Source organism: Lynx rufus, unplaced genomic scaffold (assembly GCF_022079265.1).
Source record: "Lynx rufus isolate CCGP_SWC_20201006 ecotype Redwood Valley unplaced genomic scaffold, mLynRuf1.p SCAF_15, whole genome shotgun sequence".
In the NCBI taxonomy this organism is placed as follows: domain Eukaryota; kingdom Metazoa; phylum Chordata; class Mammalia; order Carnivora; family Felidae; genus Lynx; species Lynx rufus.
In genome coordinates, this window is record NW_025814829.1 from 23968359 (window position 1) to 23990073 (window position 21715).

The 21715-nt window shown below is 55.8% G+C and overlaps 1 protein-coding gene and 1 long non-coding RNA gene across 4 annotated transcripts in view; one reads left to right on the top strand and one right to left on the bottom strand.

The window, feature by feature from the left end:
• The window catches only part of KIF21B (kinesin family member 21B), a 49777-nt gene that overhangs the window by 4392 nt on the left and 23670 nt on the right, over positions 1-21715 (top strand). For all 3 annotated transcript variants that reach the window (XR_006961573.1, XM_047076700.1, XM_047076701.1), the window contains exons 2-15: positions 9153-9375; positions 9703-9885; positions 12236-12385; positions 12469-12603; positions 13002-13169; positions 13509-13624; positions 14140-14335; positions 15464-15653; positions 16650-16713; positions 16820-17038; positions 17376-17457; positions 17909-18026; positions 18863-19054; positions 20825-21024. Coding sequence is in view for 2 of the 3 variants with exons in the window: in XM_047076700.1 (XP_046932656.1) it covers positions 9153-9375; positions 9703-9885; positions 12236-12385; positions 12469-12603; positions 13002-13169; positions 13509-13624; positions 14140-14335; positions 15464-15653; positions 16650-16713; positions 16820-17038; positions 17376-17457; positions 17909-18026; positions 18863-19054; positions 20825-21024 (2236 nt within the window). In the remaining variant the exon portion in view is untranslated. The remainder of the gene's footprint in view (positions 1-9152; positions 9376-9702; positions 9886-12235; positions 12386-12468; positions 12604-13001; positions 13170-13508; positions 13625-14139; positions 14336-15463; positions 15654-16649; positions 16714-16819; positions 17039-17375; positions 17458-17908; positions 18027-18862; positions 19055-20824; positions 21025-21715) is intronic.
• On the bottom strand, positions 3133-5470 carry LOC124510036 (uncharacterized). The gene is made up of 2 exons (XR_006961574.1): positions 5341-5470; positions 3133-3620 (listed from the first exon to the last, which is right to left on the bottom strand). It is a non-coding gene; the product is annotated as an uncharacterized LOC124510036 (long non-coding RNA).

The window sequence follows — 21715 nt, forward strand, 5'->3', positions numbered from 1 at the left end:
TTAACTTAAAGCATACTTATGAGGTGTCTGTCTGGTTTGAGCTACAGAGAGTGTTAGGTACAATGAAGAGTTCGCCTCGAACCTCCTCCCCCTCCCTCTCTCTCCCTCCCTCCCCTTCCTTCCTTCCTTCCTTCCTTCCTTCCTTCCTTCCTCCCTCCCTCCCTCCCTCCCTCCCTCCCTCCCTCCCTCTCCTTCCTCCTTCCTTCCACTTATTTATAGCAGAAAGCACGCCAAGGTGGAAAGGAGACTGAACTGGAAGGTGGCTCAGCATTACCTCTTGAACACATGCCCTGTGCCAGGCAGTGTGCCTACATTGTCCCACTCTCCCCACCTGGAGCCCCACCAGCTGACTGATGTTTTTCTCATCTTATAGATGAGCGAACGCTCATAGCCAGTGAATGGAGGAGTCTGGATCTGAACCCAGGGCACCCTCACTTCTAAGCACATGCTCCTTAGACTGCTCTGAGCTACCTCCCAACACAGCTCTAATTAGCTCTTAGCCTCAGTTTCTTCATACGCCATACCGCGCCGATTGCCATAACCACAATGCAAGAAAAGTACCCAGGAAGGCATTTGGTACTATGCAGATGTGCACCAAGGGGACATGGTCTGGATTTCCCTTTCTGGGGTTGCTTAGCCTGGGGCTGCCTGTCCCCTCCATGTCCTAGCTGTTTACTCCCTCCATGTCCATGCTGTTCGTGTGTTTGGGGAGCTTCTCCCTTCCTGCTGGGTATGCGTCCATCCGTTCTCTCTTTCCTTAGATCCCTGCAGCGGTCCCTAGAATTTGTTTTCCTGCCTGAGTTCCATCTTGACATTCTCTAGGAAAGCAAGTTCTGGGGACAGCCACATTGCCTCTTGCTACCCCTATACACCCCCACACCAGTCACAGGGCAGAACCTCAGGTGTCTTGGGTCTCTTCTCTCATTTTGCCTTCTAGACATATGGCCTGTTGAGGAAAGCCAGAGGGACACTGAGAGGCTGCTAGGCTGGGTAGGAGAGGATGCTTCCCTGCCCTGGGAGGGGAGCCAGGCTGGGACTGGTGGGCATTGGTCCCGGAGAATTACCACTCCATCCCTATGGGTGTGGGGGCTGTGGAGCTCTGTGGGAGGGGCTGTGAAGCCCCCACGGCAGGTGACAGCACGGCCGTGTTCTGACCTCTGGAATACTTTCACCTCTGGCTGTTCTGGGCTGTGGAAGGGAGGCAGTGCCATGGTCCCCTGTCCCCAAATATCTGAGTCCCTATCCCTCTACCTTGCTGGGTAGAAGCCCACCATCAGAGCAGTGGTGGAGGCCACCTGTCCTTTCTCTAGGCTGGCTGGTCCTGCCTGAGACTGGAGTTAAGGTGCACTGAGGAGGGCCTGGCAGCAGGGACTGAGGGCTGAGGACCGAGGACCAGGGACAACATGCTGGGGGAGAGGCTCACTGTGCTCCATAGCCAGCTGCTCGGAGGAGGCCAGCCGCCTGTCACTCCGCATTCCTCAGCAGGGGAGGGTCCCCAGGGCCCAGTTCACACTGAGCTGTCCTCCATGTGATGCACATGCCATCACAGCTCTGGGCTCTGGGCACTCCCCACTCAGCCCCACTCTGCAGAGTCTCCTGTCTCCTGGGAGGTCATGGGAAACCCCTGCCAGATGCCCTGAGAAGGGAGTGGACAGGGAGAGCCATGCTGGAGCGCAGAAGAGCAGATGTTCCCTGCGCTGCACTCACCCCTCTTCCCGGGCCCCTGCAGGGGGTGGGGGCAGACCTGGCCCCTGGCAGGAAGCCCTGGCCACTGCTCACCAGCCTGTTCATCTTTCCAGCTCAGGACAGGGCCCGGCCCCCTCCCTCAGCTTCTCCTGGCATCTCCGCTCCCCAGCCTCTGACACCTCACCCCGCTTCTGCTGGGGCACGGCTGAGATCGTGATGCCCTGGGGGCCATGAACAAGACTCCCCAGGTTCCCTCCCCTGTCAGACTGCCTGCCCCTGGTTGTTACTCAGAAGCCAGTGGCCAGGACTTGGATGAACTAAAAGAGAAAGGTCAAGGACATGTGAGGAAGGAGTGGAGGCTGAACCCCAGGTGCCCTGAATTGACACACCAAGGCTTCCTATAGGTTTTCTTGGAGCGTCGGCACCCTCTCCCTGTGCACTTGGGAACATATTTGGGGGCAGAGGTCAAGCACAGAGGGTTGACGGGCCCATTTCACCAGATCTGCTAGGGCCTCATAAACCCATGCTTTCAGACCCCACAGTACAAAGCCTTCTTGTTTAGGGGTTCCGTGTCTTCTCCCTGAGGGCAGTCTCAGGCAGTGCTGGGGGAGGGTCTGAGAGGCCAGGAGAAGGTCCAGTGACAGGGCGACCAGACTCTCTGGCAGTCACAGGGCTCTGGTGGCCCCCCACTCGGTATCCCTGCAGCTACAAGAGCCAGCACCCTAAATTGGGTCTCACCACCCTATTTTGGAGAGGAGTGGCCTCTAGGGGAAGACGCCTTCTCCGGGCTAAGTCAGCTAAAAGCCCCCGGGTGTCTGGGAGCCAGACTCCCCTGAGAGAGCAGGATTTTGCTTCCAGCCGCCTTCCCCAGAGCTGGCAGGCTGCCACGGGGAGGAGGGGGAAGAGGATGCTCATTACAGTGGGGGTGTAGACGCCCTGTTTCTGCTGCAGAGGGGAGCTGCCTTCCTCTGGCAGGGAAGCAGCCTCCTGGGCTCTTGTCTCCATGCTTCTCCATGCTCTAGGCTTCGGCTTTCTTAACTACAAAACGGCGAAAAATGCTTTCCCAACAGACTGCTCGTGGCGCTGCTGGCAGCTGTTGGTAGGATCAGTCCGGAGATTCTCGGAGGGGATCATTTTTCTCCAGTCCGACCTCTCTCCTGCCCTGGTGCCGGGTTGCTCAGTAGATGCAGTGGGATTGGGCAGAGTCAGCTTTGGTTTGAATTTCATTTCCACCATTATGAATTGTGTGACTTTGGGCTTGTGAAATTTCACCTTCTGAGCCTCAGTAAAATGGGGGGGGATGGCCCTTGCTTCACAGGGTGGTCCTAACACATTACATGTGTTCATGTATGTAAATGAGCTTGACACATAGGTTCTCAAAAAATGTTAGGGTTTGTTTGTCCTTATCAGACACGGCACGGAAGAAGCCACAGTGATACCAGTGACTACGATTTCAGAGCAAAAAGATTCCACAGACTCCCAGGCTCCCCTTTCCAGGGCTTAACAATCTTTGCAGGCAGGAAGTTCTTTTTGCTAGCTTATCTAAATCCCTCCTGCTGTAGCTGAGGTCCCCTTTGATCTGGCTCTGTCACTGCTGAAGAAGAGCTGGTCCCCGGCAGGTCACAGCATGGCTAAGTGACTCGGTGTGCCAGGCAGACTAGGAGTCCCAGTGCTCTTCTCTGTGCTCCCTGACCCCCACCCACACTTGCACACAACAGCTCAGTTCCAGTTTACCCGTGCTGCCCTGTGGTTGGAGCCAGGCAGACCGCTTGGGGCTGGGCAGAAGGGAGGTCGTGGCATCTGCCCAATCTCAGGCTTGAGGGCAGCACACCTAGAGACCAGGCGATCAACTTCCTCATTCTGCATTTCTCCCCGGGATGTTCCACTAGCCTCTGGGGGCTGCTTTTCAGGATTCCAGAACTCCATTAAGGGTCCTATAGAAGATAAAAGCAGATAGGCTTATTCCCCCTGGGGTCTCTTCCAGAGGGACTACTTACGCTGGTTATGTCGGCCATCTGAGGGGTGATTCCAGTCCAAGACCCTGGTTCTTCTCCAAGCGTTTGAGGCAGAGCCTGGCGGGAGGGTGTCTCCCAGCCTGGAAGTCCCCAGAGTGCAAATTACTCACAAGCATAGCTGCTAACATACTAGTACTCTCCAGCTCTCCTCCTGGACTGAATCTTTGGTGCTGATGGCTAGTAAAGGTAGTTTTCCTAGAAGAGCTTGTTCTTTATTAGCTATGTGACCTTGAGCCCAGTTAATTTCCTCTGAAGTCTCATTTGTAAATTAGGGTCATTAGAATGAAGAATGATCTAATGTGCAAAAGCATTGTGGGTACAGTGTCGAGCAAAGAGGCAGTCTTGCCCCATAGTATGGTGGTTGTTACTAACTGGAGGAGTTGAGTAAGCCGCGATGTAAAGGGGTTCCAGGTGCCAGCAAAGAAAGGTGTCAGGAATCACAGACCATACAATTGTAAGAATTTTCTAGCACTCTGGAACAGTTAGTTCTTGATTAGTTATTTTAATATCACCGGCTGTTACCTCTCAGTGACGAGACTCTTCAAATAGAAAGAACCTGGGGCTGCACCCTTAAGAGCTCGGGGGACTGAGCGCCTAACTGGGGGGCAATTCAAGTTAAGAGCCCAGGGAAGGGCCCTAGCCAGCTGATGGGGTGGGACTAATTTCACCTGAGATGCGGAGCCAACCCTTAGGAGCCCAAGGTCACTGGGCGGAGCCCCTGGGGGGGTGGTGATTGGCTGGCTCTGTGTGATGTCACTGAGGAAGGGGCGGGGGCGAGGGGAGCTAGCCTCATCCTCCCCCTCCTAAGCCAGGGGGCAGGGTGTGGGGGCTCCGGGCAAGCTACCCTTCGCCGAGGGAGCTTTGCTCCTTGGCAGTCTCTCAGCATCCCCCTTCCCTACCCCCCCCGCCCGGGGCCTGCCTCCCCCCGTCTCCTCTGTCCTCCCCTTCCGCCCCGTCCTCCTGGCTTCCCAAAGAGCTGAGGAACCGCTGACCTCAGCTCTTCCCGCAGCGCCGGGCTCGGGTTCGCGGCCTTTGTCCCGCCGCCGCCGCCGTGGGCACCGGCGGGTGGGGGGCCGACCCCGAGCCGCCTGCGCGTCCCTCGGCCGGTGCACATCTCTCCGGCGGTGGGGGAAGGATATTAAAAATACCCGCCCACATCACACCAGTCCCTGCTCAATTGTGAGCAGAGGAAGCCCAGCGGCCACGCGCCCGTGCCAGATCCTGCCTCTGAAAAGCCCTGGGCCCTTTCTCTTCGCTCTCGCGCCCGCTCCCACCGCCGCTCGGTCTGCGGGTTGCCAAGCGGCGAATAGACCCGGCTCTGTTCCGGGAGGTTCCGGGAGCCTTTCTGCGCGGGGCTGTCCGGCCCGCCCCCTTCCCTCCCTGCCCGGACCTTGAGAAGCGATGGAGCGAGGCTTTGTAGGGGTAGGGCCTGGGGTGAGGGGCTCCCTGGGTGCGATTCTAGTGGTCCCCGGACAGAAATGACATTGGATGTGTGGTCCACAAACGCAGAGCTGGCCCCGCGGGCCATTGTCTGCCGATTGGAGTTTCTCAAAGATTGCATTAAACTATAGTTTATCTTGATTACTGAGTTTTTTCATACCCCCTTAACTTTTGCACTTGTGGCGAATACCTCACTCACCTCATCCTAGTCCTGGATCTGGTCCACAGCTCCCGGAGTCTGTAGTTTACTTGGAAGACCCTAGAAATTGGTTTCCATCCCCGATCCCCCCTCCCATGCCCGCCAGGAGGAACAGGGCTGTGCCTGACTCCTATCCCTTCCACCCTGCTGTAACTAGAAAGCCTCCTCCTTCCCTTTATCTGGGGCAGGGCAGGGTGGAGTTGGCTAAGGGCAGCCCATAGAAGTGACCTCACCCAGGGTGGGGCCAGGAGGGGAGGCTGCTGGAGGGGAAGGTGATGGAGTTCTTAGAAAGTTAAAACTGGGAAGAGATCTTCTAGGTGACACAGGAGGAAGCAGGGGCTCACGAATAAGAAGAGAGTGGGGGCCGAGCCTTGTCAAGGACCTCGGACTCTATCTCCCAGCCCTCGGGTCTCCTACCTGTGGGATGTAGGTTTGAATGCTACACTGGGTGGTGAGGAGTGAACCCCCAGACAGCTGAGACACAATGTCTGTCCCTGCTGGATTGCAAGCCCTGAAGGCAGGGCCAGCCTGGTGCCTGGCCAGGGGCATGCATGAGCAGATAGATGTAGCAGGATTCCTTCCAGAGCGCCTCCCTGGCTCTAATGGTGGTGCTGTGGGAGGAAGTTTATCTATTGATTTGGGGATTGAGAGTTTCCCCGGGCAGGAGGTAGCTGGAGAAGCAGAACAGACTGCAGGCTTCATAGTCAAGCAGAGCAGGAATTGGTACCCAACTTCACTGTATTTACTCTGCGTGTGACCTAACCACTTCAAGCCTCAACTTTCCTCTCTGGAAAATGGGCATTGGAATCCCTAGCTCATTGCATCACTCAAGTGAGCTAGTCTGTGGCGGGTGCCTGGCCCAGCTAGCATATATAAAATCTTAATTCTTTTGCTTCCACCTCTAGCTACCCCTTCAAGTCCCATTCCTAGGACCAACACTGTCTCCCTCTTCCGGGTCAGTTGCTTTGGGAGTTAGTGACTCTTTCTGAGCCCATGTCCTCTGTCCCCCAGCTGGTACCCTTTTCTCTGAGTAACATTGCTCACCATCTGCACCCTGCAAAGCACCCTGGTGCCTACACGGAGCCACCCTGGGGCTGGCTGGTGTCTTGGCCTCAGAGGACCCCCACATCAAGATGTGCTGGGCCTCACATCCCAGGATAAAGACCCCAAGGGGAATGCCTGACTGACTCCACAATTCCTAGACCCCAAATTCTGGAACCCCTCTTCGACATCCTCTTTCCCAGACTGCTATTCTGCTAGCTCTCTGGTTCTTGGCAGGTGGGCTCCCCAGTGTTCTGGGGACTGGTCGTTGAAGGAGAAACTCCCCCCTCCCCCTCACTGATGGGCCCTGACAGGCAGGGCTGCTGCTCCCCCTCCCCTGCTCTCACTGTCTCCAGGGATCCTGATTCGATTTCCTCCAATCATCAGCAGTGCCATCTGCCTGGAGTAATTAAATGGTATTTGAATTGGATCCAGAAATCCTATCACAAGCAGCCCACATGGTAGGGAGGGTGTCTTCCGGAGTTAGTGCTTGCCAGCAATGCTAGAAACTCCTCGGAGCCTTCCCAGGCCAGCCCCTGGGCTCACCTGGGAACATCTGGACGCCCTGGCCAGTAAGTGTTTGGCCCTGGGTCCCACGGGCCTAGGGGCAGAGCCAGGTCTGAGGGCCAGAGTCCCAGGTACCTACCCGGTGCCTTGTGAGCAGTGGCACTCCCCTCCTCTGGAGGTGCTATCTGTCTCCCTGTGTACCTGAGCCACTCTTCCCTCACCCCGGCCCGCTGAGCCCTGCCCTTACTGACACCGCAGCACGGAAGTGTTGAAGAGGCCGTGCACACCCATGGTTCGAACCCCCACTCTGCTCCTCGCTGTCTGTGACTAGCCGGGCATCATGTCGTTTCCTCCTCTACAAATGGGGATGGAGGTATTCACCTCGGATGTTCTCTTGACGATCAAGAGGTAGTAAATGTCCATATGCTTAGACACCCCCTGGCATAGAGTGAGTGTGAATGCGTGTGTCAAGTGCCACCCTTAGTGGTCGAGGTAGAATCGCTGGCCCAGTCCTCCTCCTGGTGTGGGTCAAGTGCTAGTCTGCACGTCTAGACAGGATGAGCGAGTATCAGCTGCTCCCTTCTCAGTCAGAAAACAGTTCAGTGGGGAGACTGGGAAGCTGAGTTCTAATTTCGACTTGACCTGGAACAGCTGGATAGGGGGGACGAAGGTGGTAACCTCCCATTGCCGGCAGCCTCGGCGAGGGGAGAGCCGCTGGCCTATGAGAACCTGTTGCCGCCTAAGGGAAAACACTTCTGAAGAAAACCCAGGCCACCATCTGTGGTGTGGACTGGGCCTGGTGTAGCTAACTTCCCCAAACCCTCCCCCAGGGAGCTACCCCGCCTCCTCCCAGTCCCCTTTGACCCTCTGGCAGCAAAGTGCAGGCAACAGGCTGACGGCAGCGTCTCCCCTGGCCTGCAGCTCTGAGTGGGCCTTGGGGGCCGGGGCAGCCCTAGAAGGGACAGGATGGCGACTTGGTGGCCCTGGCTCTGTGGCTAGGCGCCCCTGCCTGGGCCCTGGATGCATGCTGGCCTGGCCCGCTCATTCTTTTCTTCTCTTGGTAAATGTTGGCTTTGCAAAAGGGAGCCTGACAAGCAGCTCATTGTAAGCGCCTGGCTGATAGGGCTGGCTTGTGTGAGCCCATGAGCGACAGCGCCTAACCCACCCCCCTTTTACTTTAGGCATTTGGGAAGTGCTTTTCTGCCAGTCCCTACAGCGCATGCTCACTGACTCACACTTGGTTGCCATGGGGACCTTGCCATGGCAATGGCTGCTTGGAAGAGGGAGAAGAGGTGGCTGGATGGAGATAGCCCTATCTGTGGCTGGCTCCCACCCAGCCCTGGTGCCACTTTTCTTCCTCATTGTAAGGGATCCCAGCAGGATCTGGGATTGGGATCCAGGCCTGTGGCAGGCCTAGTATCCCTTCTAGAGGTCTCTGCCCTTCTCAGCGGACTTTTGACTTGGCCTGCTCTGTCAGGGCTGTGTTTGGCCTGTCCCCCTTGGCTCCTGGAGAGGAACCAGAGCTGGTGCCTAAGAATGTTCCGCCAGGCTCTGGCATCCGAGAGGGGGCTCTGCAGCTGGAGGACTGTTGCAGCCCCTGCAGGCCTTGGCAGAGGCTCAGGTTTGCTCTTTAATTCAGTCCTGAGGGGAGCAGCCAGGCCTGTCCCTCCGGTCCCCACCCTGGTGCTGAGCCTTACCTCCCCAGCAGGGGGCAAGCTGTCTTCTCTTCCTGATCTGCGGGACACTAATTCTAGGGCTCTCCGCTCAATCAGGAGTGTGTGCTTTAATGTCGGACGTGGGTTTGGTTCTGTCATATCCCACTGGACAACCTTAGGCAAGTCACTTCAAGTCCCTCGGCCTCAGTTTTCACATCTGTAAAATCAGGCAGATACACACCTCACAGATTTATAGTGAAGAAGACATAAACTCATTTAGGTAAAATACTTTTAACACAGATCCAATATATAGAGTGCTCAATAAGTATTAGCAACTGCTCAATAAATGTTTGGGTGATATTTTTATTGATATTGATATTATATTTGATATAATATTGATATTATTATTACTATTGTGGTATTATTACAAAAGTTGCCTCCATCCTCTGGGGGAGGCTCCTAAGCTTCCTTCCTTCTCCTCCAGTTTGTGGGAGCTGTGGGGGGCGTCTGGGGGAAGGGGAGGCTTGGCAGGCAGGTGAGGGGGAGCGGGGGGCCACAGCACTCCCCTGCCGGCTGGGTCCGACCTGGGGCTCTCCCCGTCCCCGGCAGGATTCGGCCCCAGCTGTCAAAGGAGAAGATTGAGGGCTGTCACATCTGCACTTCTGTCACCCCGGGGGAGCCCCAGGTCCTTCTGGGGAAGGACAAGGCCTTCACCTATGACTTTGTCTTCGACCTGGACACCTGGCAGGAACAGATCTATTCGACCTGTGTGAGCAAGCTCATCGAGGGCTGTTTCGAGGGCTACAATGCCACAGTGCTGGCCTATGGGCAGGTAATCCGCCTCCACTCCCACCAAGGGCCACTCTGACCCCCATCACCCCACCCAGTGGAAGAGAGAGCCCTGCCCCCTCAGAGCAGTGGCAGTGGAGTGGTTTTGTCTGTTGTCTGAGGATGCTGCAGCCTGGCTAGCTATGGGAGGGAGGCTGTCAGAGGAGACTTCCACAGGGTGTGGCTGAGGGAGGAGGGAGGGGCCAGGAGGGACAGGTGACCCCGGCTGGGAGGTGAATGGTAAGGAATTCTGCCCGGCCTGGGATCCAGGGCTTGCTGATGTCCCCCAGAGGGTGCTGTCTAACACCTCCTTCCATCTTTGCGTGTGCAGACAGGGGCCGGGAAGACATACACTATGGGCACTGGCTTCGACACGGCAACATCGGAGGAGGAGCAAGGCATCATTCCGAGGGCCATCGCACACCTCTTTGGGGGCATTGCTGAGCGGAAACGACGGGCACAGGAGCAGGGTGTGGCTGGGCCTGAGTTCAAAGTCAGCGCTCAGTTCCTGGAGGTACTGTGGCCTCGTAGGGTTGGCAGGAGGGAGACTTGGGGGACAGCAAGACCATGGAAGCTGGGCTTACCCCCAGGACCGTGGAATGAGCCTAGGAAGCCGTGGCAGCATCTATAGCTGATAAATATCCTGCTGCTGGAAACATCCAAGCAAGAGCTAGAAGACCACTTGGTAGGACACTCTTAAGTGGTTTCCTGTATCAGAAGGGGCTTCAGTCGGGGCATCTGGGTGGCTCAGTCAGTTAAGCGTCCGACTTCAGCTCAGGTCATGATGTCACGGTTTGTGGGTTCGAGCCCTGCGTTGAGCTCTGTGCTGACAGCTCAGAGCCTAGAGTCTGCTTTGGTTTCTGTGCCTCCCCTCTCTCTGCCCCTATCCTACTCTCTCTCTCGCTCTCTCTCTCTCAAAAATAAATGAACACAAAAAAAAGAAGAAGGGGGTTGAGTCAACGAGAACCTTTAAGATCTCTTCACACCCTGATGGATTCTCAGCTCTGACACTTACTAGCTGTGTAACCTGGGGCACATCATGTCACCACTGCACAATGGTGGCTATAATATCTATTTCCTTACAAGTTTTGTAAGGATGACATGGAAGCATATGCCTGGCACATAGTGAGAACTCCTCGGCTCTACCAGGTTGCTCCCAGTCTCAGAGCGCCTGCCCTATCCCTTTCTGCCCGAGGTCCTTCCTGACCCTCTGAGTCTTGTCTGACCCCAGGCCAGGAAGGTCCAACAGAAGGAGCTTTTCTTTGCAATAGTTCCTGCCTCTCTCTGGGAGAATGTCAGTGTGTCAGGGCCAGGATTTTGGCATCTGGGGGTTTTGGGGATGGAGGGAGGGATCTTCAGCCTATAAAGGGGCCTCTCAGAAGGGTCTCTAAGGAAGCAGGTAGACCTGGGTACTGCTCATAGGTGCCTGACTTGACCAGGCACCTCCTTTAGGACACTTGAACCAGGTGCCTTCAGTTCTCAGCATCTGAAACTCCAACCCATAGATCCCCCCCAACCCCTGGCACTGGGCCATTTGCTGGGTATGGAGCTGCCCTGGACTCTGACTGTACCCAGGTTGTCATCTGAGGGAGGGATGTGGCTCCAGCCCTCTGTAGCTCTTCCATGGCCCACCCTGCCCACCGCACCACTGCTTCTCCCTTCTGGGCACTCAGAGCGACTGCTTTCCCTTAGAGGACCCTGTATTTTAGATGTGAGAGTTTTTCTTTGTCCTTCTGGACTTTTTGCTTCTGATAAATTGACTGCCTCTGTGTGTGTGTGTGTGTGTGTGTGTGTGTGTGTGTGTGTGTGTCCTACGGCTGTGTATCTCTATAAGCTTTTCCATCTCTTTGTTTTCTTCTTTCCTCTATCCTATTGCCATGGGAATCCCCAAAGAGTAGGGCAGTTCCTAGAAAACTCATGCCAAAGGGGGAACCACAAGGGGTTAAATGATGGTGCGCCTGTCTCAACAGACAGACAGACACCATGGCACCCACCTCTGCACCAGTCCCTTCCGTTTCCCCTTCCCCTTCCTGTGGAGTATTTCTGTTTCTTTAAGGCATCAAAGCCTCGGATGTCAGAGGGCTGCCGTCTGCCCCTCCCCCACAGGATTCTGTTGGCCGCTGACCAAGCTGCCCTGTCCCTTTTCCCATCCCCCAGCCCCAGCCCCCACCCCCAGCCCCGCCCCGCCTGGAGAATATGCCAACCCTTCAGCAGGTGAAGCTTTCCCTGCAGGGATTCCAAGCACAGGAATCTCCAAGATTGAGAGCATGTAAAATAAGGTGACTGCTCCTGGCCAGGTCACCTCTCCCAGTGGTCTCTGCAGGCCCTCCCCAGGATGCCAGGCCCCAAAGGCATGCTCTCCATGCCCACATTCCTTCCCCATTGGGAGGTAGTCGTCACCTCAACCCCCGGGACCATCAGTCTCTACTGAGCTCTGCCTTTCCCTCCCTCATCTGAAACCACGTCCCTACCCCTTTCCTAGCCTAGTAACAAACATAATAGGATCTGCCCAAATCTCGGTCATATCTTCCTCATTTACGTCTAGGACGTTGAGTCCCCTTGTCCCCTTTAGGTCATTAGTCCCTTGCCAAGACTGAAAGCTGCTGAATGCTGGTTGCTTGGGCAGTGGAAACAAAACCTCAATATAGTTCTTCCCAGGACCCAGCTGCCCCCCCATACCTATTCAGGAGAAAGATCATGGAATCTAGAACCTAGAGGGCACCAGTGTTGACAGGTTCACCTCCCAGAGCCTCAGTTTCTATATCTGCAAAATGGAGCTGATTTACAAACATGGGAAAGCCCCTTGGGGCTCCCTCCACACTATGTGCCACGTGAACCCAGCAGCTGTTTCTGCCCCTGCCCAGCTCTACAATGAGGAGATCCTTGACCTGTTTGATAGCACCCGTGACCCTGACGCCCGCCACCGCAGGTCCAATATCAAGATCCACGAGGACGGGAACGGTGGCATCTACACCACGGGCGTCACTTCCCGCCTCATCACCTCCCAGGAGGAGGTGAGTGTCCACTAAAGGTCCGGGACAGGCAGGGGCTGACTGCGTAGCTGGTCTCCTGTCCTCACGTATGCCTCCCTCCCCAGCTGATCCAGTGCCTGAAGCAGGGGGCCCTGTCCCGCACCACGGCCAGCACCCAGATGAACGTGCAGAGCTCCCGCTCACACGCCATCTTCACCATCCACGTGTGCCAGATGCGAGTGTGCACCCAGCCCGACCCAGTAAGGAGCCCGCAGAGGCCCAGGAGCTGGCGCATTATGGGGGCTTCTCAGGAGGGCAAAATGAGGAAGGAGCTGTGGATCTGAAACTAGCAAATCTGGGTTTGCCTCTGCCACTTGTTGATTTTTCTTTTTCATTTTCCTTAAGCCTCAGTTACCCACCTGTACAATGGGGTAACCATGCCTCTATGGTTTTGAGGATTGCATGAGAATCGGGCATGTGCAATTACTGTGCACATTGCCAGATGCTCTGCCTGTGCAAGGGGAGAGGCGCCTGCAGCCTCCCTGGCTGTCGGCTCCACAGCGCCCCAGGCAGCAGTACTGAAGGACAAGGGCTGAGAGCAGAGGAGCAGCAAGGTGGGGCGAGGGCCAGGTGACTTAGATGCCAACTTCTGCTGCAGGTGAATGAGGCTGTGACTGGGCTTCCTGAGGGCACGGCTCCCACAAGTGAGTATGAGACGCTCACTGCTAAGTTTCACTTTGTGGACCTGGCCGGCTCAGAGCGGCTGAAGCGGACGGGGGCCACTGGCGAGCGGGCCAAGGAGGGCATCTCCATCAACTGCGGCCTGGTAGGCACACGCGGCGGGTCACCAGCCCCAGCAGCTGGCACAGCTCAGTCTCAGCCCCTCTCCAGACCCTATGGCCCCTGGCTGCCCCGTCCTCCTTGGGCCTCTTGTTGGTTGCTGCCCAGAGCACCCATATGTCACTACTGTGAGGCCCTTGGTCCTTCACCCTCACTCTTGCCCCAGTTCCTGATTTCACCGAATGATCACATCTGCCTAGAAACCCTCTGAGGGAGCTTGAGGGCTGCTGGGTCATCAAGGCAGGTACAGATGGCTCGGGGCTGTCTTGTCCCGACTCCCTCTCTCCCTGAGTGCCTCCCAAGTGCCAGGGTCTGTCTCCCGCAGCTGGCCTTGGGCAACGTGATCAGCGCATTGGGGGACCAGAGCAAGAAGGTGGTACACGTGCCCTACAGGGACTCCAAGCTCACCCGGCTCCTCCAGGACTCGCTGGGAGGCAACAGGTACCCTACAGCCAACATCCAGGGAAGGGGCAGGGTAGGCAGGAACCTCCTGGAGAATATCGATGTGAGGGTTTGATTCATGAGGACCTTGTGGATGAGGAGGCCTTCCCACTGCAGGCTGCGGGCTTGGGAGACAGGAGCCTCAAGATGCCGTATGACCTCTAGCCAACATGGTCAGACTCAGCTTCTTTGTCTGTGCAACCGGGAGAGATAGTCTCAAAGTGACAGAGCCCAAATGGGGTAATGGATGGGAACTACTAGGCAGACACAGAGCTGTGACTGGCGGTGACATATCACAACCTGCCAGGCGCCTTCACTGTGGGTTACCACCGTTGGAAGGAAGCCCTTGGCCAGGTGGTCCGGAGCCCCACATCCCAGGTTCTGCCCTGGTGAATGCCCAGGGCCTTAGGGCCTTAGGGCAGTAGGGGAATGGGTTGGGAGCTGCGCCCTGAGGCGATGCTTCTGGGGGCCTTGCTGTGCCGCTCGAACCTCACTCTCCTACTGCACCCTCCCAGCCAGACCATCATGATTGCCTGTGTGAGCCCCTCAGACCGGGACTTCATGGAGACGCTCAACACGCTCAAGTACGCCAATCGGGCCCGCAACATCAAGAACAAGGTGGTGGTAAACCAGGACAAGACGAGCCAGCAGATCAGCGCTCTGCGGGCCGAGATCGCGCGCCTACAGATGGAGCTAATGGAGTACAAGGCGGTGAGCACGCTCCTGGGCGTGGCGGGCCCTTGTTCTTCAGCGTCCCTCGCACCCCGCCACCACCTCCCCACCCTGTCTCCACCACGTCCTGAGTATCGGCTCTGTGCATAGGGGTTTCCCTGGGTGAAGTGAGCACGGTCAGAGCCCCCAGGGTTTTAGCATACTAAGAGAAAGGAGGGAACTCAGCTTCTGTTGCATAGCTCTTAAGCACAGGATGGACGCCCTGCTGGGTGTTTTCATGTCCGCTGAATAGGCTACGTTGGACCAGATGAGACTCCTAGACTTTGGTACAGAAGAAGAATTGATGGGGACCGCATGAGCAGTCCAGTGTGCCTGGAGGCAGGGCAGGGGAGAGAGCTGGCCCTACTCGCTCAGGTGGCCAGTCAGGGAAGGCCGCATGGAGACGGGGGCCTTTTATATGGATTTTGAAAAGTGAATGAGATATCATCAAAAGCAAGTGGACCAGGCGTTCTAGGATGCAAACGAGCCATGTGCAAAGGAACAGAGATGGAAAAAATGGGTGCTTCTTGGGGAAGTGCCTAATTCCACATGACTGAGGCAAAATCAGTTGGCTGCCTAGTAGCCCGTGGCTTGCATCTGGTACACGAATGGGTTTTGGTTTGGCTTGCCCTTTGTTTTAAAAGAATACAGCTTTGTTGTCTGCCTTTCTGAAAATCAGGAAATTTGTTTTTCCTGAAAAAGTTGAAGATCTAATAACATAGAGCACTAAGTTGGCTGGGGTAGCATATTGCTGCCTCCTTTTAGACTGAGTCTGTGACTCTGTTAGCTCCAGTCCCCACCACTCCCTGTCGTCTTGTACCCAGACTAATTTACTCATATATGCCAACTGCCTGGGCCCTTTGAGGTTTTGGCCCTTGGGTTAGCACTTATGGTGGTATGAAGGTAGGTGCTGGAAAGGTAAGTCAAGGTAAGAATAGGGGAGGCTTGGAATGGCTGGCTATAGAATTTGGACTTTCTGGTTGTCAAGGAGAGTATTGGGAGACAGGAGCTATGTTTTAGAAGACGTGAGGCAGGGGGAGACCAGCAGCACTGCTATGTGCATCATCAACCCCTCCCCGCACTACGTGCTCTGGCACCTGACCACCCCCTGCCTGCCCCTCCTCCCAGGGCAAGAGGGTGATCGGAGAGGACGGTGCCGAGGGCTACAGTGACCTGTTCCGGGAGAATGCCATGCTGCAGAAGGAGAATGGGGCGCTGCGTCTGCGGGTAAAGGCCATGCAGGAGGCCATCGATGCCATCAACAACCGTGTCACCCATCTCATGAGCCAGGAGGCCAATCTGCTCCTCGCCAAGGCCGGTAAGTTGGGGTGCACCAGGCCAGCTCGGACACCAACAGGCTGGGGCTCCTTCTCCCCATACCCACCCTAGGACATTAGGGAGGCTGGGCTACCCGATCAATCCACACACAGATCGATGCATTTAAGCATTTTTTTTTCAATTGATTTTATTTATTTTTTTATTTATTACTTTAAAAAAATTGTTTAATGTCTATTTATTTTTGAGAGAGAGACAGAGCATGAGCAGAGAGAGAGGGAGACATAGATTCCGAAGCAGGCTCCAGGCTCTGAGCTGTCAGCACAGATCCCAATGTGGGGCTCAAACCCACAAAACCTGAGATCATGACCTGAGCCGAAGTCGGACGTTTAACCGACTGAGCCACCAAGGAGCCCCTCCAATTGATTTTAAACCTTTTTTTACGACACAAGTAATACATGAATACGTCTTCCTTGCTTAACATGCATGCATAAAGTAGAGGTTAAAATCCCTTCTCACTGAAGTCTCCATTCCGTGTCTTCTCCACTTCTTAGAGGTAGCTCTGGGCACACTTTCCCATATTTTCCCATACCTTTGCTCCAAGTGTGGCTATGTATTCATATGGACGTACACACATATGTGTGTGTGAATATATACTGCCTTTTTTCTGTATGTGAGATCGTATGTGTTGTCCTACGACTTCCCATTTTCACTTAGCCTTATGCTTTGGAGATCTTTTATTAAACATATAAATCTACTTCATTCTTTTAAGCTGTACAGTGTTCCATATGTGCCGATCATCGGCAGCAGCGCCTGCGGATGGCCCTCGGTTGTTTCCGATTTCGTGCTTTTACCAACAGTGCTTGTGTATATCTGTGCACACGTACGCATCTTTCTTTGATGTGAATTCCTTTTTGGGAAAGGTCTGTGTGTGCTGTCCTACCAGACGCACAGGTACAAGACCACCAGCTTTGAGCCGCAAGTCCTTACCCTTCCTTGTCTTCTTTATTGCCCTCTCTTTGCCCCCTTCCCCCTCCAGGTGATGGCAATGAGGCCATTGGTGCTCTGATCCAGAACTACATCCGGGAGATTGAGGAGCTGCGGTGAGTGAGCCCCAGCATATCTGGGAACGGCAGAGGGCCTGGGCTGGGCCAGAGCCCAGGGCGATGTCGGCTCACCTGGCCCCGACCACTTACTCTCCCCACGCAGGACGAAGCTCCTGGAGAGCGAGGCCATGAATGAGTCCCTGCGCCGCAGCCTGTCTCGGGCCTCAGCTCGGAGCCCCTACTCGCTGGGTGCATCTCCGGGGGCTCCCGCCTTCGGGGGCAGCCCGGCCAGCTCCATGGAGGATGCCTCTGAGGTGATCCGCAGGGCCAAGCAGGACCTGGAGCGGCTCAAGAAGAAGGAGGTCAGGCAGAGGAGAAAGAGGTGAGTGGGGAGCCCCCACGTCCCGGCGGGCTCTGCAGGAGCCCTGCCACCTGCCTGTGTTTAGCGGGGAGCTGCCCCAGGGCTACTTGGGAAGTCTCTGAGCACTTTTGCTCGGGCTTTTGGGCAGAAGCCACTCTCCTTTCTCTAATGCTGCACCTTCCCCCGGGGAGAGGGAGGGTGGAGATTACCCAGGGTTCATTCTAGATTGGGGGTAGAGAAGAGCAGCCACATTCTCTGCAGAACAGGAACCCAGCCCCATCCTCCTGCCCTATCCTACCCCTATCACCCCCCACCACACGCTCAAAGCTAACCTGGCCCACCCTTCACTCCTGGGCAGTCCAGAGAAGGAGGCCTTCAAAAAGAGGGCAAAACTCCAACAGGAAAACAGTGAGGAGACCGACGAGAATGAAGCTGAGGAGGTGAGGGACCGTCCCTGTCCCCTCCCCTCTATGTGCTCACTCCTGAGTCCCTACTGAGCAGAGGGGTCCCCATGGCTACCTTGGCAGGATGGGAGAGGGGCTTAGGTCTGCCCCCGGTTGAGTTGATCCCGGAGCTTCCTTGTATGGCTAACTGGTTGCCCTGGCATTCTCCATCCCTCAGTCCCCCACCTCATTCCAAACGGGTGAGGCCGGGTGGGGAGGCTGTCCCCGGGGGGCTCTGCTCAGGCTGCTGGGGGAGTCGGGTGGTACTCTTTCAGGACTGGGGGTGGGCACAAGGGGCCCTGAGCCTGGTCTGCCCCGTTCCCCACCATCTTGACACGCCTGGGGCATTGTCCAGACTCCCTCTGCTTCTGGACTCCCCTCCCCGAGGCCAGGCCCAGCCTGAGTGAGGAGGGTCCGCGGGCCTCCCCTAATGGTGCTTGGTGCCCAGGAGGAGGAAGAGCGAGACGAGAGTGGCTGTGAGGAGGAGGAAGGGCGTGAGGATGAAGACGAGGACTCGGGCAGTGAGGAGAGCCTGGTGGACTCGGACTCAGACCCTGACGAGAAGGGTGCGTGTGCCCGGGCTGGGGCAGGGGGAAGCGACACGCGGAGTAGTAGGTGCGCGGGGTGGGCTGCCCGTCAGCCCTGGGCCCAGAGAAACTGCGCGGACCTTCCAGACTCAAGTCTCTGAGCCAGATGCCCCGAGGAGGGTGGGGGGGGGGCGGGGAGGGGAGGTCAGGCCCCTCTTAAGGGCGTCAGGCCTTAACTGAGTTCTCAAAGAGTGTGGATGTCCAGGGCCCGGAACTCCCAGATGTGATATCGCCATCACCACCACCACCATCAACAAAGGCAATAGTAGTGATTAAGGATGGCAACGCTCATTATATGCCGGGAACTGCTGACCTTTGGCCTGGGTCGTTCAGTTCTCACTACAACCCCGTGCATAGATGTTAGGAGTCCCCCCCCCCCCCCCGCCCCCGCGCGGCAGATGCAGAACCAGGCCTTGAATGTAGGTCTGGCCGGTGCTAAAACCCACTCCTCTAAGTGTGGGCACCCACCCTATCAGCTCTGCCCTGCTGCCATTTCCTGACCCACAGCCTTCCTCCTCCACCCCGGCTGGGTCCCATGCCATCTATGACAGGTAGACGTTGGCCTCTGGGGCACAACAGGGGTGGTGGGATGCCTAGACCACCCCCCTCCCCACCAGCTCCTGGGCCAGCCTCGAATTTCTGAGGCTGGTCTTCAAATATGTCACCCCATCCGGTAGCCCCTACCCACCATGGGACTTATCATTCCCTCCAGCCTCTGCTCGCTAACTGGGCGTGGCTGACCAAAGGAAAGCCCCAGCGCCCCCATCCGGCCCTAAGCCCCTGGAACTGGATTGAGCCTGTCTCTGCCCCCACAGAGGTGAACTTCCAGGCAGACCTGGCCGACCTGACGTGCGAGATCGAGATCAAGCAGAAACTGATCGACGAGCTGGAGAACAGCCAGCGGCGGCTGCAGACTCTCAAGCACCAGTATGAGGAGAAGCTGATTCTCCTGCAGAACAAGATCCGAGACACGCAGCTGGAGCGAGACCGCGTGCTGCAGAACCTCAGTGAGGCCACCACCCCCGCCCTCGCTTTCCCCTGAGGCCCCTCCCTCCACTGTCACAAGCCCCGCCCAGCAGCTGGCACCTGTGGGATTTACCTGGTCTCCTGGGCAAGGGCTTCTGACCCGTGGACTGTGGCCCTTTGACCCACTGTCATCAATGTCTTAGGTCTAACCCTAGTTTCGTGCTACATTTTACATTTATTATTCTTTTATTGGCATCTTTGGTATTAGAATCCTTTATTTCCCTAGGCACATGGACCTGATGCTCCTCAGCTTTTTTTCTGCATTCAGTTCCTGGAGCATTTTCCTTCGAACCTATTTACAAACCTACTTGTCACATTCTGTCTTCTTTATACTGCTTTTTAGCAGTAATTCATTCAATTACTGTTTCACTCATTCATCCACTGATTCAGCAAACATTTGTTGACTCTGTCTTATAGAGCTGACATTGTTCTAGGTCCTAGAGATATTGGGGTGAGCAAAATCCCTGCATCACGAAGTGTACATTCTGATGGGCAGAGACAGACGTAAATACGATAAGTGAACAGAGTGGGTGACATGTCCAATGCTGATAAGTACCAAGAAAAAAATATACAGCAGGGAAGGAGGTCAGGGAGTGTTGGGGAGCGGGTTAGAGTTTTATAAAGGATGGTCATGGAAGACTTCACGGAGGAGGTGACATCTGAGCAGACTTGAAGGAGGTGAGAGAGTGCCAGCGCAGAATGAGCACAGGGCTGAGCATTCCAGGCAGAGAACAGAAGATGCCAAGGCCCTGAAGTGGGAGTGTGCCTGGCATGTTGGTGGAATGACAAGGGACAGAGTGAAAGGGGGCAAATGGCAAGAGATGAGACAAGAAAGACGGGACCAGGTCATGTCCGTCACTGGAAGGACCTTGCTTTATTCTCTGAGGGAGATGGGAGGGTGTGGAGTTTGGAGAGAGCGATGTGATGTAGATTTTAAAAGTATTTTGAGAAGAACACTCTGGCTGATGTGGAGGGGAATGAAAGTGGTAGCTTGAGACTAATTAGAAACTTACAAAAGATTCTGGTGAATCATTAGCGGCAAAAAAAGACAGCGAAGAAGAAATAAATAACCGTGGTGAAAGAGGATTTAGACAACATGGGCTTGAGGAGTGGTCCAGTTCTGGATCCATTTTTTAGGTAGAGAAAAAAGCTTTTGTTGACTGAGTAGAAGACGTAAGGTGAGCCAAAAGTGTCTCCAGGGTTCAAGCTTCTGGAAGGATAGTGATGGCATCTACTGAGACGGGGAAGCCTGCTGGGGTGAGGGGGACAGAGATTGCGAGTCTGGTCTTGTGCCTGTTAAGTTTGAAGTATCTGCTGCGCATCCCCAAGGGGACGCCTGTGCGCATTCCGGGCAGCAAGGGTCAAGGGTAGAGAAATCAGTTTATTCCTTCTGCTCTGGCCCACATCACTGTCTTCATACTAGCTCTTTCCTTCCCACTGGCCTGGTTCTTTCCTCTAGTTATGGGTCAGAGCTAAGCCAGCAGGAGTGGCCCACAGGACCCTCCCAGGAGGCTCAGAGGTCTCGAGATGCAGACACCCCCTCCAGGTCCAGTAGAAAGTCAGAGCAGGAAGGGGACTTGGCATCTTCCAGTCTGATCCCTTCAGTGTTTAAATAAGAAACAGGCGCACAGAGGCGTGTGACTTGCTCAGGGTCCCGCAGTGAGACTAGAACGCGGGCTCCCGCCCCCCACCCCCCACCATCTGAGCCCGAAGCTGACACAGCACTGACAGCCGCCTCTTGCTGCTCTCAGGCACCATGGAGTGCTACACGGAGGAGAAGGCCAACAAGATCAAGGCGGACTATGAGAAGAGGCTGCGGGAGATGAACCGAGACTTGCAGAAGCTGCAGGCCGCACAGAAGGAGCACGCGCGGCTGCTCAAAAACCAGTCCCGCTATGAGAGGGAGCTGAAGAAGCTGCAGGCCGAGGTGGCTGAGATGAAGAAGGCCAAGGTAGGGGCCGAGGGGGTGCGCAGCAGGGCTGAGGGGTGGCCGTGGGACGTCCGCTTAGAATCCACTTACTGTGTTAAAAATAACCATCGCGATCAGCGTGGAAATCTTCCCGACGCACAGCATTGCGTAATTCAAGCCCGTCCTGGCCCTGGACACTGTCATCTGAGCCGGGTTCACCGTCCAGGGTGAAGCCACCTCTCCCAGTAGAGGGGCAGGGGAGGAACTTGCGGGACGCTGCTCAACACTGCCCCCTGTGGTAGGAAACTGCGCCACAGTTGCCCCCAGTCCTCCCAAGTACATGTGAGGGATCGCCCGGGTGCTGGGCCTTGGCCTACAGTGATAATAATCATTACTGTTGTCTGAATGCTTACTGTGGTCAGGCTCTAGGCTAGTGGTCTCACATGCATGAGCATACTAAGTACTCAGGAGAACCTCATGAAGGAGGCCCTATTATTATTCCCATTTCGTGCATGGGAAAGTGAGGCTCAGAGAGGTCCCTTCCAGCTACCCAAAGTTAGCGCTGGGATTCAAACTCACTTCTCTGCCTCCTAAGCCAACTCGAGTCCTGTGTGGCATGGTGCCTTTTCCACTTTGCCGTCACCCAGAGTACTTAGTCTCTGGGGCCTGGAGTCTGCCCCTGAAGCTCTGGTTTCTTGGCTCAGGTCTTCTGCCTCCGATGTCTGAGTATGTT